The 12,892-nt window shown below is 38.6% G+C and overlaps 5 protein-coding genes across 5 annotated transcripts; 2 read left to right on the top strand and 3 right to left on the bottom strand.

Moving 5' to 3' along the window:
• Positions 1–1,462: 1,462 nt before the first annotated feature.
• LOC148696498 (uncharacterized protein At1g76660-like) lies at positions 1,463–2,822 on the bottom strand. The gene is made up of 2 exons (XM_088696143.1): positions 2,477–2,822; positions 1,463–1,889 (listed from the first exon to the last, which is right to left on the bottom strand). The coding sequence occupies exons 1-2, from the start codon at positions 2,676–2,678 to the stop codon at positions 1,675–1,677; spliced, it is 417 nt and encodes a 138-aa protein (XP_088552269.1). The 5' UTR covers positions 2,679–2,822; the 3' UTR covers positions 1,463–1,674.
• Positions 2,823–3,908: 1,086 nt separating this feature from the next.
• Positions 3,909–4,484, top strand: LOC148696497 (uncharacterized). Its single transcript, XM_088695232.1, has one exon. It carries the CDS (start codon positions 3,909–3,911, stop codon positions 4,482–4,484), a length of 576 nt encoding a protein of 191 aa, XP_088551358.1.
• Positions 4,485–6,337: 1,853 nt separating this feature from the next.
• Positions 6,338–7,697, bottom strand: LOC148696496 (uncharacterized protein At1g76660-like). Its single transcript, XM_088696141.1, has 2 exons — positions 7,352–7,697; positions 6,338–6,764 (listed from the first exon to the last, which is right to left on the bottom strand). The coding sequence occupies exons 1-2, from the start codon at positions 7,551–7,553 to the stop codon at positions 6,550–6,552; spliced, it is 417 nt and encodes a 138-aa protein (XP_088552267.1). The 5' UTR covers positions 7,554–7,697; the 3' UTR covers positions 6,338–6,549.
• A 1,109-nt stretch (positions 7,698–8,806) lies between these two features.
• Positions 8,807–9,382, top strand: LOC148696495 (uncharacterized). The gene has a single exon (XM_088695231.1). The coding sequence runs from the start codon at positions 8,807–8,809 to the stop codon at positions 9,380–9,382; it is 576 nt and encodes a 191-aa protein (XP_088551357.1).
• Positions 9,383–11,237: 1,855 nt separating this feature from the next.
• On the bottom strand, positions 11,238–12,597 carry LOC148696494 (uncharacterized protein At1g76660-like). Its single transcript, XM_088696140.1, has 2 exons — positions 12,252–12,597; positions 11,238–11,664 (listed from the first exon to the last, which is right to left on the bottom strand). Exons 1-2 carry the CDS (start codon positions 12,451–12,453, stop codon positions 11,450–11,452), a joined length of 417 nt encoding a protein of 138 aa, XP_088552266.1. The 5' UTR covers positions 12,454–12,597; the 3' UTR covers positions 11,238–11,449.
• Positions 12,598–12,892: the final 295 nt, after the last annotated feature.

Genomic DNA, 12,892 nt, shown 5'->3' with positions numbered 1-12,892 from the left:
GACTCCCGAGTCCTCCATGTCCATATAGGAAATTTGGAATTCTTTAGCCCGAAATCTTAATACCCTCGACAACCAACGAGTCAGAGATACTAGATAAGGATTCCAAACGAAACTCTTTCTATTTCCTCCAACTATCGTTGACACCTGCAAGTGGACGTGGTGCAAGTGTCAACAAGATCGGGACAAGTGTCGATATGGCAGAGCTATTGCAGCCGTAGGCTCCTCTGAATAACTCCAAGACCACCCAACACCATTACCAGAAATCGTAAGCTCCTTCAAAATTCAATTTCTGATTCAAACCCTTCAGAACACCAATCAGGAAGAACAAATTGGTTGAGATTGTTGTAATAGCCAAACAAAATAGTTATTAGTTACATAGGAAAATGATCGTAGGTCGAGCCAGACAAACAGTAGAAGCATGAGAATCAATATTGCATAATCAAGACACTTAAACAAAATATTGGAATCGTCTTTGATGCATAACCACACGGGAAACCCTATATAGCTGATAATCTTCCTAATCTGTATGCCGTTTGATTCGGCCCTCCCAGCTTACTTTAGCAAGTTTTCTCTGTTTTTGGACCTTGGGCAAGGGAAAAAAAACACAGCACTCAAAGCGAAAAGACCTTATATCTCCCATTATCTGACCACGTACATCGAAATGGTTTAGGGTTTACAGCCAGAACAATAGCTAAATTGACTTTAAGTTTTAACTACAAAATAAAGGATAAAGTGAATAGTATTAGGATTGACTTTTTCGTGTAAAAATATGATTTTTTGTTAAAATAAACAGTACCGGAAGCTTTTCGTTAAAGTTTCCTATAATATAATTATATATATAGGAAGCCTTTAAGAAAAGAAAATGATCATCTCCGGATTCCTTCCACCAAATCAATCCAATCACCTAATCGGAGCCCTTGAAATTTGATCTAATGGTTAAAGTTATTATAACTTGTAAATGAATCCCCTATTTGTAATCGTTGAATCAAATTTCAAGAGTTCGAATTGATTGATTGAATAGATTTGGTGAAAGGGATATTTCCTTTAAGAAAAGGGATTTCCATTTTTTTTTAAATAGGGATTAATTATGAGGTCCACACCACATCAAACTTTAATGATCCGAACTGTGTATTTTTCAAGTTACATCTCATACATCATCCTTGCAAAATATTAGCTAAATCAGAAATATTTAAAACATCTAATTGGGTTCAAAAAAATTAACAAATACTTTGTTATATAAGAAACAATAAAATTTTATCTTGATAATTAAATAGCCAAATGGTTTCGGATTAAATTAAATTTTTGCAAGGATGATCTATGAATCAAAACTTACAAAATAGACGATTCGGATCGTTAAAGTTCGATGTGACGTGGGTCCCACACCTAATCCCCTTTTGTTTTTTTTTTTAAATTGGGATCCCTTTGCATAAAGGGTTTGTGTGTGTGTGTGTGTCTAACCACATTTCACCAAACACATATACCATTTGTTTCATTCACATACAGCAACAGCATTCATCAATCACAGAGACCGGATTACACACCATTGAAATAACAGGTTACATAATCGGTTAGATCATTCCACCTATCACACAACACCAAACAGAAACGTAAGCAAAAACACAACATCAAATTAACACACGTGAAACAACTAATAATGCGCTTTATTGCTTACTCTTAGTCATTCCACGCAAATTCTCCTTTCCTCTCTCGTAAGCTTCTTCCCCTTCTATAATCAATTTCTGCATCTGAGCTAGATTGACCCATCTGATACTTTCTGCTCAATTTAGAAGACCCCATCTTTGAAAAAATGTCCTCTTCATTGGCCATGATGCGGATTCCAGGCGTACTTGATCGAGAGACATCACCAGACTGCCTCCATGATTTGTGATCTGAGTCATACAAGAAAGGAACATTACTATCTAAAATAAAAGAGGAACCAGAGGGGGAAGAGAGAGACTTCAAGTGAGATGAAACACTCATTCATCCCACAGAACTCTCGCCCTGATTACTTTTCTATGTCTGCCCTTGACTTTCTTCCATTTCAAAAGCACCCATGACAACAACAGGCGCTATTGGAAAAAAAAAAAAAAAAAATTGCAAAATGAATAGGTTAAATGCTAGTCCCCTCCAAAATCTCGATAAAGAAGCGTGAAAGGCACCAACAGCATAAATTCCAGTTCTTTTGGCGAAAATGAAATCAATCAATGAATAGGACTTATTTAGATGTACATGAATGAAGCTGAAAGAGATATACTAGAATCACACTTAAACGAGATTAATACTTCATCCGGTGCTTAGAAAACATGTATAGATTAGAGGCTTGTGATTAATTCAGGTTGAAAAAGCAGTACCAGCAGTCAAACAGTGACTTTTCTTAATTGAGAACTTTGTTTATTTAGTTGTTTACTTCATTACCTACTTGATTTTAAAACTAGAGAAAAATAGAGACATTTAAATAAAAGTTATAACAGTTCACCTTCCGATCCAGTACACGACATGAGCGAGTCACAACGTCCACCCTCATCAAGATCTGATTCAGATTTATGACTCTCCTGACTCTGCAAGTTTGTTTTTGTCTTATGTGCCTTTAGTCCTTCAATGACAGATGTCGGTTCCATACTTTCTTCTGTAGGTAATTTATGAGAGGGAAAAGGTGTCATGGTAAACGAGTCCTCCATCACATCAGAAATCTCCACATATTGTGTTGTAGTGATAATTTCATCAGCACTGAACCCAAAGGATGCTCTATACGCTTCTATTTCTTCCACATCTTGCTTGGGACTTCTATTGTGTCTGTTCTGACTTCCATTCCCACCAGTAGAGTAAACCCTAAACCCTAAACCCTAAACCCTAAACCCTAAACCCTAAACCCTAAACCCTAAACCCTAAACCCTAAACCCTAAACCCTAAACCCTAAACCCTAAACCCTAAACCCCTAAACCCTAAACCCTAAACCCTAAACCCTAAACCCTAAACCCTAAACCCCTAAACCCCTAAACCCCTAAACCCTAAACCCTAACCCCTAAACCCTAAACCCTAAACCCTAAACCCCTAAACCCTAAACCCTAAACCCTAAACCCTAAACCCTAAACCCTAAACCCTAAACCCTAAACCCTAAACCCCTAAACCCTAAACCCTAAACCCTAAACCCTAAACCCTAAACCCTAAACCCTAAACCCTAAACCCTCAACCCTAAACCCTCAACCCTCAACCCTAAACCCTCAACCCTCAACCCTAAACCCTATACCCCTAACCCTAAACCCTCAACCCTACACCCTAAATCCTATACCCTAAACCCTAAACCCTAAACCCTAAAAGATTTCGAAGTCTTCATCAGTGAGTGTGCTGTGTGTCAACAGAACAAATTCAAAACCATTTCATCACCAGGTCTTTTACAACCCTTACCAATTCCACAGCAAGTATGGCATGATGTGAGTATGGACTTTATAGTGGGACTGCCTAATTATCACGGAAAAACTGTTATTATGGTGGTTGTTGATAGATTAACCAAATATGCACACTTCATTGCACTCTCTCACCCTTACACTACTACTAGTGTTGCCCAAGTGTTCATTGACAATGTCTTAAAACTGCATGGGTTGCCTAGCTCTATTATGAGTGATAGAGATCTTATTTTTGCGAGTGCTTTTTGGAAGGAGCTCTTCAAATTGCAAGGGACAAAGCTATGCATGAGCCCTGGATATCATCCTCAGAGTGATGGCCAATCTGAGGTCATGAATAAATGTTTGGAGATTTACCTAAGATGCTTTGTGGGAAGGCAACCTTGAAAATGGGTTAAGTGGCTTCCCTGGGCTGAGTGGTGCTTTAACCCTCTTATCACACTTCAACCAAGACTTCCCCATTTGAACTGGTCTATGGATAGCCCCCCCCCCCCCCAACCACCACTTATGCAACCTTATGAAGTTGGCACTGCAAGGCTGGAATCAGTGGAGCAAAAACTCAGAGAAAGGGATAATGTTTTGTCTGTGCTCAAGAGTAATCTGGAAATGGCTCAAAATAGGAAGAAATTGCAGGCAGATAAGAAGAGGACTGAGAGACACTTTGAGGTAGGAGATATGGTGTACTTAAGATCGGTACCTTACCAACTTCAGTCACTAGCTCCCCACAGTTACCACAAGTTACAACCTCGTTTCTTTGGGCCTTATAAGGTGCTGGAAAAAGTGGGAACCGTAGCCTACAAGCTCCAATTACCCCCAGAAACCAAGGTTCACTCAGTTTTCCATGTGAGTTGCCTTAAAAAGCAACTAGGGGACAATGTGATCCCAAGTCCCACACTACCAGTGAGCACTGAGGATGGTCTTCAATTGGTGGAACCTGTTGCAATTTTAAATCGCAGGATGTATAAGAAAGGGATGGTTGCTGGGGTACAACTCTTGGTGCAGTGGAAAGGACAAGATGATGTCGATGCTACTTGGGAGGATTATGAGGCATTTAAAGCTCGATTTCCAGAATTTGCAGTGTAATCTTGAGGACAAGATAAGTTTTGAAGGAGAAAGTATTGTTATGATCTTGTAATTGTTTGGGGTTTCATTGCAATTTGCATTTCCTTCTAGTTCTATTTTTAATAGTTGATTGTTATTGCCTACGTGGCTGCTCACATCAGTGTATCGGGCTATCATATAAAGCTCCACTTTCCATTCCAACGATATGAGGAATTAAAAATATACTTTTACAAAAACAAAATACTCGTCTTCTCCATTTCGCGATTCTCCATTGCTGCACCCTGCTTCTGTGGTTAAGGTTGAATAGGTTTCTGGAATTGGAACCTATCATTCATCTATATATGAGATCTACGAGGGAGCAGAGGACAACTCACATTAGTAGCAACAAGGAAAGGATAGAGTGTATGGTCCTGACTCCCGAGTCCTCCATGTCCATATAGGAAATTTGGAATTCTTTAGCCCGAAATCTTAATACCCTCGACAACCAACGAGTCAGAGATACTAGATAAGGATTCCAAACGAAACTCTTTCTATTTCCTCCAACTATCGTTGACACCTGCAAGTGGACGTGGTGCAAGTGTCAACAAGATCGGGACAAGTGTCGATATGGCAGAGCTATTGCAGCCGTAGGCTCCTCTGAATAACTCCAAGACCACCCAACACCATTACCAGAAATCGTAAGCTCCTTCAAAATTCAATTTCTGATTCAAACCCTTCAGAACACCAATCAGGAAGAACAAATTGGTTGAGATTGTTGTAATAGCCAAACAAAATAGTTATTAGTTACATAGGAAAATGATCGTAGGTCGAGCCAGACAAACAGTAGAAGCATGAGAATCAATATTGCATAATCAAGACACTTAAACAAAATATTGGAATCGTCTTTGATGCATAACCACACGGGAAACCCTATATAGCTGATAATCTTCCTAATCTGTATGCCGTTTGATTCGGCCCTCCCAGCTTACTTTAGCAAGTTTTCTCTGTTTTTGGACCTTGGGCAAGGGAAAAAAAACACAGCACTCAAAGCGAAAAGACCTTATATCTCCCATTATCTGACCACGTACATCGAAATGGTTTAGGGTTTACAGCCAGAACAATAGCTAAATTGACTTTAAGTTTTAACTACAAAATAAAGGATAAAGTGAATAGTATTAGGATTGACTTTTTCGTGTAAAAATATGATTTTTTGTTAAAATAAACAGTACCGGAAGCTTTTCGTTAAAGTTTCCTATAATATAATTATATATATAGGAAGCCTTTAAGAAAAGAAAATGATCATCTCCGGATTCCTTCCACCAAATCAATCCAATCACCTAATCGGAGCCCTTGAAATTTGATCTAATGGTTAAAGTTATTATAACTTGTAAATGAATCCCCTATTTGTAATCGTTGAATCAAATTTCAAGAGTTCGAATTGATTGATTGAATAGATTTGGTGAAAGGGATATTTCCTTTAAGAAAAGGGATTTCCATTTTTTTTTAAATAGGGATTAATTATGAGGTCCACACCACATCAAACTTTAATGATCCGAACTGTGTATTTTTCAAGTTACATCTCATACATCATCCTTGCAAAATATTAGCTAAATCAGAAATATTTAAAACATCTAATTGGGTTCAAAAAAATTAACAAATACTTTGTTATATAAGAAACAATAAAATTTTATCTTGATAATTAAATAGCCAAATGGTTTCGGATTAAATTAAATTTTTGCAAGGATGATCTATGAATCAAAACTTACAAAATAGACGATTCGGATCGTTAAAGTTCGATGTGACGTGGGTCCCACACCTAATCCCCTTTTGTTTTTTTTTTTAAATTGGGATCCCTTTGCATAAAGGGTTTGTGTGTGTGTGTGTGTCTAACCACATTTCACCAAACACATATACCATTTGTTTCATTCACATACAGCAACAGCATTCATCAATCACAGAGACCGGATTACACACCATTGAAATAACAGGTTACATAATCGGTTAGATCATTCCACCTATCACACAACACCAAACAGAAACGTAAGCAAAAACACAACATCAAATTAACACACGTGAAACAACTAATAATGCGCTTTATTGCTTACTCTTAGTCATTCCACGCAAATTCTCCTTTCCTCTCTCGTAAGCTTCTTCCCCTTCTATAATCAATTTCTGCATCTGAGCTAGATTGACCCATCTGATACTTTCTGCTCAATTTAGAAGACCCCATCTTTGAAAAAATGTCCTCTTCATTGGCCATGATGCGGATTCCAGGCGTACTTGATCGAGAGACATCACCAGACTGCCTCCATGATTTGTGATCTGAGTCATACAAGAAAGGAACATTACTATCTAAAATAAAAGAGGAACCAGAGGGGGAAGAGAGAGACTTCAAGTGAGATGAAACACTCATTCATCCCACAGAACTCTCGCCCTGATTACTTTTCTATGTCTGCCCTTGACTTTCTTCCATTTCAAAAGCACCCATGACAACAACAGGCGCTATTGGAAAAAAAAAAAAAAAAAATTGCAAAATGAATAGGTTAAATGCTAGTCCCCTCCAAAATCTCGATAAAGAAGCGTGAAAGGCACCAACAGCATAAATTCCAGTTCTTTTGGCGAAAATGAAATCAATCAATGAATAGGACTTATTTAGATGTACATGAATGAAGCTGAAAGAGATATACTAGAATCACACTTAAACGAGATTAATACTTCATCCGGTGCTTAGAAAACATGTATAGATTAGAGGCTTGTGATTAATTCAGGTTGAAAAAGCAGTACCAGCAGTCAAACAGTGACTTTTCTTAATTGAGAACTTTGTTTATTTAGTTGTTTACTTCATTACCTACTTGATTTTAAAACTAGAGAAAAATAGAGACATTTAAATAAAAGTTATAACAGTTCACCTTCCGATCCAGTACACGACATGAGCGAGTCACAACGTCCACCCTCATCAAGATCTGATTCAGATTTATGACTCTCCTGACTCTGCAAGTTTGTTTTTGTCTTATGTGCCTTTAGTCCTTCAATGACAGATGTCGGTTCCATACTTTCTTCTGTAGGTAATTTATGAGAGGGAAAAGGTGTCATGGTAAACGAGTCCTCCATCACATCAGAAATCTCCACATATTGTGTTGTAGTGATAATTTCATCAGCACTGAACCCAAAGGATGCTCTATACGCTTCTATTTCTTCCACATCTTGCTTGGGACTTCTATTGTGTCTGTTCTGACTTCCATTCCCACCAGTAGAGTAAACCCTAAACCCTAAACCCTAAACCCTAAACCCTAAACCCTAAACCCTAAACCCTAAACCCTAAACCCTAAACCCTAAACCCTAAACCCTAAACCCCTAAACCCTAACCCCTAAACCCTAAACCCTAAACCCCTAAACCCTAAACCCTAAACCCTAAACCCTAAACCCTAAACCCTAAACCCTAAACCCCTAAACCCCTAAACCCCTAAACCCTAAACCCTAACCCCTAAACCCTAAACCCTAAACCCTAAACCCCTAAACCCTAAACCCTAAACCCTAAACCCTAAACCCTAAACCCCTAAACCCTAAACCCTAAACCCTAAACCCCTAAACCCTAAACCCTAAACCCTAAACCCTAAACCCTAAACCCTAAACCCTAAACCCTCAACCCTAAACCCTCAACCCTCAACCCTAAACCCTCAACCCTCAACCCTAAACCCTATACCCCTAACCCTAAACCCTCAACCCTACACCCTAAATCCTATACCCTAAACCCTAAACCCTAAACCCTAAAAGATTTCGAAGTCTTCATCAGTGAGTGTGCTGTGTGTCAACAGAACAAATTCAAAACCATTTCATCACCAGGTCTTTTACAACCCTTACCAATTCCACAGCAAGTATGGCATGATGTGAGTATGGACTTTATAGTGGGACTGCCTAATTATCACGGAAAAACTGTTATTATGGTGGTTGTTGATAGATTAACCAAATATGCACACTTCATTGCACTCTCTCACCCTTACACTACTACTAGTGTTGCCCAAGTGTTCATTGACAATGTCTTAAAACTGCATGGGTTGCCTAGCTCTATTATGAGTGATAGAGATCTTATTTTTGCGAGTGCTTTTTGGAAGGAGCTCTTCAAATTGCAAGGGACAAAGCTATGCATGAGCCCTGGATATCATCCTCAGAGTGATGGCCAATCTGAGGTCATGAATAAATGTTTGGAGATTTACCTAAGATGCTTTGTGGGAAGGCAACCTTGAAAATGGGTTAAGTGGCTTCCCTGGGCTGAGTGGTGCTTTAACCCTCTTATCACACTTCAACCAAGACTTCCCCATTTGAACTGGTCTATGGATAGCCCCCCCCCCCCCCAACCACCACTTATGCAACCTTATGAAGTTGGCACTGCAAGGCTGGAATCAGTGGAGCAAAAACTCAGAGAAAGGGATAATGTTTTGTCTGTGCTCAAGAGTAATCTGGAAATGGCTCAAAATAGGAAGAAATTGCAGGCAGATAAGAAGAGGACTGAGAGACACTTTGAGGTAGGAGATATGGTGTACTTAAGATCGGTACCTTACCAACTTCAGTCACTAGCTCCCCACAGTTACCACAAGTTACAACCTCGTTTCTTTGGGCCTTATAAGGTGCTGGAAAAAGTGGGAACCGTAGCCTACAAGCTCCAATTACCCCCAGAAACCAAGGTTCACTCAGTTTTCCATGTGAGTTGCCTTAAAAAGCAACTAGGGGACAATGTGATCCCAAGTCCCACACTACCAGTGAGCACTGAGGATGGTCTTCAATTGGTGGAACCTGTTGCAATTTTAAATCGCAGGATGTATAAGAAAGGGATGGTTGCTGGGGTACAACTCTTGGTGCAGTGGAAAGGACAAGATGATGTCGATGCTACTTGGGAGGATTATGAGGCATTTAAAGCTCGATTTCCAGAATTTGCAGTGTAATCTTGAGGACAAGATAAGTTTTGAAGGAGAAAGTATTGTTATGATCTTGTAATTGTTTGGGGTTTCATTGCAATTTGCATTTCCTTCTAGTTCTATTTTTAATAGTTGATTGTTATTGCCTACGTGGCTGCTCACATCAGTGTATCGGGCTATCATATAAAGCTCCACTTTCCATTCCAACGATATGAGGAATTAAAAATATACTTTTACAAAAACAAAATACTCGTCTTCTCCATTTCGCGATTCTCCATTGCTGCACCCTGCTTCTGTGGTTAAGGTTGAATAGGTTTCTGGAATTGGAACCTATCATTCATCTATATATGAGATCTACGAGGGAGCAGAGGACAACTCACATTAGTAGCAACAAGGAAAGGATAGAGTGTATGGTCCTGACTCCCGAGTCCTCCATGTCCATATAGGAAATTTGGAATTCTTTAGCCCGAAATCTTAATACCCTCGACAACCAACGAGTCAGAGATACTAGATAAGGATTCCAAACGAAACTCTTTCTATTTCCTCCAACTATCGTTGACACCTGCAAGTGGACGTGGTGCAAGTGTCAACAAGATCGGGACAAGTGTCGATATGGCAGAGCTATTGCAGCCGTAGGCTCCTCTGAATAACTCCAAGACCACCCAACACCATTACCAGAAATCGTAAGCTCCTTCAAAATTCAATTTCTGATTCAAACCCTTCAGAACACCAATCAGGAAGAACAAATTGGTTGAGATTGTTGTAATAGCCAAACAAAATAGTTATTAGTTACATAGGAAAATGATCGTAGGTCGAGCCAGACAAACAGTAGAAGCATGAGAATCAATATTGCATAATCAAGACACTTAAACAAAATATTGGAATCGTCTTTGATGCATAACCACACGGGAAACCCTATATAGCTGATAATCTTCCTAATCTGTATGCCGTTTGATTCGGCCCTCCCAGCTTACTTTAGCAAGTTTTCTCTGTTTTTGGACCTTGGGCAAGGGAAAAAAAACACAGCACTCAAAGCGAAAAGACCTTATATCTCCCATTATCTGACCACGTACATCGAAATGGTTTAGGGTTTACAGCCAGAACAATAGCTAAATTGACTTTAAGTTTTAACTACAAAATAAAGGATAAAGTGAATAGTATTAGGATTGACTTTTTCGTGTAAAAATATGATTTTTTGTTAAAATAAACAGTACCGGAAGCTTTTCGTTAAAGTTTCCTATAATATAATTATATATATAGGAAGCCTTTAAGAAAAGAAAATGATCATCTCCGGATTCCTTCCACCAAATCAATCCAATCACCTAATCGGAGCCCTTGAAATTTGATCTAATGGTTAAAGTTATTATAACTTGTAAATGAATCCCCTATTTGTAATCGTTGAATCAAATTTCAAGAGTTCGAATTGATTGATTGAATAGATTTGGTGAAAGGGATATTTCCTTTAAGAAAAGGGATTTCCATTTTTTTTTAAATAGGGATTAATTATGAGGTCCACACCACATCAAACTTTAATGATCCGAACTGTGTATTTTTCAAGTTACATCTCATACATCATCCTTGCAAAATATTAGCTAAATCAGAAATATTTAAAACATCTAATTGGGTTCAAAAAAATTAACAAATACTTTGTTATATAAGAAACAATAAAATTTTATCTTGATAATTAAATAGCCAAATGGTTTCGGATTAAATTAAATTTTTGCAAGGATGATCTATGAATCAAAACTTACAAAATAGACGATTCGGATCGTTAAAGTTCGATGTGACGTGGGTCCCACACCTAATCCCCTTTTGTTTTTTTTTTTAAATTGGGATCCCTTTGCATAAAGGGTTTGTGTGTGTGTGTGTGTGTCTAACCACATTTCACCAAACACATATACCATTTGTTTCATTCACATACAGCAACAGCATTCATCAATCACAGAGACCGGATTACACACCATTGAAATAACAGGTTACATAATCGGTTAGATCATTCCACCTATCACACAACACCAAACAGAAACGTAAGCAAAAACACAACATCAAATTAACACACGTGAAACAACTAATAATGCGCTTTATTGCTTACTCTTAGTCATTCCACGCAAATTCTCCTTTCCTCTCTCGTAAGCTTCTTCCCCTTCTATAATCAATTTCTGCATCTGAGCTAGATTGACCCATCTGATACTTTCTGCTCAATTTAGAAGACCCCATCTTTGAAAAAATGTCCTCTTCATTGGCCATGATGCGGATTCCAGGCGTACTTGATCGAGAGACATCACCAGACTGCCTCCATGATTTGTGATCTGAGTCATACAAGAAAGGAACATTACTATCTAAAATAAAAGAGGAACCAGAGGGGGAAGAGAGAGACTTCAAGTGAGATGAAACACTCATTCATCCCACAGAACTCTCGCCCTGATTACTTTTCTATGTCTGCCCTTGACTTTCTTCCATTTCAAAAGCACCCATGACAACAACAGGCGCTATTGGAAAAAAAAAAAAAAAAAATTGCAAAATGAATAGGTTAAATGCTAGTCCCCTCCAAAATCTCGATAAAGAAGCGTGAAAGGCACCAACAGCATAAATTCCAGTTCTTTTGGCGAAAATGAAATCAATCAATGAATAGGACTTATTTAGATGTACATGAATGAAGCTGAAAGAGATATACTAGAATCACACTTAAACGAGATTAATACTTCATCCGGTGCTTAGAAAACATGTATAGATTAGAGGCTTGTGATTAATTCAGGTTGAAAAAGCAGTACCAGCAGTCAAACAGTGACTTTTCTTAATTGAGAACTTTGTTTATTTAGTTGTTTACTTCATTACCTACTTGATTTTAAAACTAGAGAAAAATAGAGACATTTAAATAAAAGTTATAACAGTTCACCTTCCGATCCAGTACACGACATGAGCGAGTCACAACGTCCACCCTCATCAAGATCTGATTCAGATTTATGACTCTCCTGACTCTGCAAGTTTGTTTTTGTCTTATGTGCCTTTAGTCCTTCAATGACAGATGTCGGTTCCATACTTTCTTCTGTAGGTAATTTATGAGAGGGAAAAGGTGTCATGGTAAACGAGTCCTCCATCACATCAGAAATCTCCACATATTGTGTTGTAGTGATAATTTCATCAGCACTGAACCCAAAGGATGCTCTATACGCTTCTATTTCTTCCACATCTTGCTTGGGACTTCTATTGTGTCTGTTCTGACTTCCATTCCCACCAGTAGAGTAAACCCTAAACCCTAAACCCTAAACCCTAAACCCTAAACCCTAAACCCTAAACCCTAAACCCTAAACCCTAAACCCTAAACCCTAAACCCTAAACCCCTAAACCCTAACCCCTAAACCCTAAACCCTAAACCCCTAAACCCTAAACCCTAAACCCTAAACCCTAAACCCTAAACCCTAAACCCTAAACCCCTAAACCCCTAAACCCCTAAACCCTAAACCCTAACCCCTAAACCCTAAACCCTAAACCCTAAACCCCTAAACCCTAAACCCTAAACCCTAAACCCTAAACCCT

This window comes from Pyrus communis, chromosome 6, assembly GCF_041283825.1.
Source record: "Pyrus communis isolate YQ-2024b chromosome 6, ASM4128382v1, whole genome shotgun sequence".
Taxonomy (NCBI): Eukaryota; Viridiplantae; Streptophyta; class Magnoliopsida; order Rosales; family Rosaceae; genus Pyrus; species Pyrus communis.
This window is presented reverse-complemented; position numbering and strand designations above follow the sequence as displayed.

What these genes read in the sequence shown, in the direction of transcription:
- LOC148696498 (XM_088696143.1), bottom strand. Translation starts at nt 2,678, where the DNA reads ATGGAGGACTCGTTTACCATGACACCTTTTCCCTCTCATAAATTACCT. An exon ending in GTCGTGTACTGGATCGGAAG is followed by an intron (nt 1,890 to 2,476) that starts GTGAACTGTTAT and finishes TGTATGACTCAG; the next exon opens with ATCACAAATCATGGAGGCAG.
- LOC148696497 (XM_088695232.1), top strand. Translation starts at nt 3,909, where the DNA reads ATGCAACCTTATGAAGTTGGCACTGCAAGGCTGGAATCAGTGGAGCAA.
- LOC148696496 (XM_088696141.1), bottom strand. Translation starts at nt 7,553, where the DNA reads ATGGAGGACTCGTTTACCATGACACCTTTTCCCTCTCATAAATTACCT. An exon ending in GTCGTGTACTGGATCGGAAG is followed by an intron (nt 6,765 to 7,351) that starts GTGAACTGTTAT and finishes TGTATGACTCAG; the next exon opens with ATCACAAATCATGGAGGCAG.
- LOC148696495 (XM_088695231.1), top strand. Translation starts at nt 8,807, where the DNA reads ATGCAACCTTATGAAGTTGGCACTGCAAGGCTGGAATCAGTGGAGCAA.
- LOC148696494 (XM_088696140.1), bottom strand. Translation starts at nt 12,453, where the DNA reads ATGGAGGACTCGTTTACCATGACACCTTTTCCCTCTCATAAATTACCT. An exon ending in GTCGTGTACTGGATCGGAAG is followed by an intron (nt 11,665 to 12,251) that starts GTGAACTGTTAT and finishes TGTATGACTCAG; the next exon opens with ATCACAAATCATGGAGGCAG.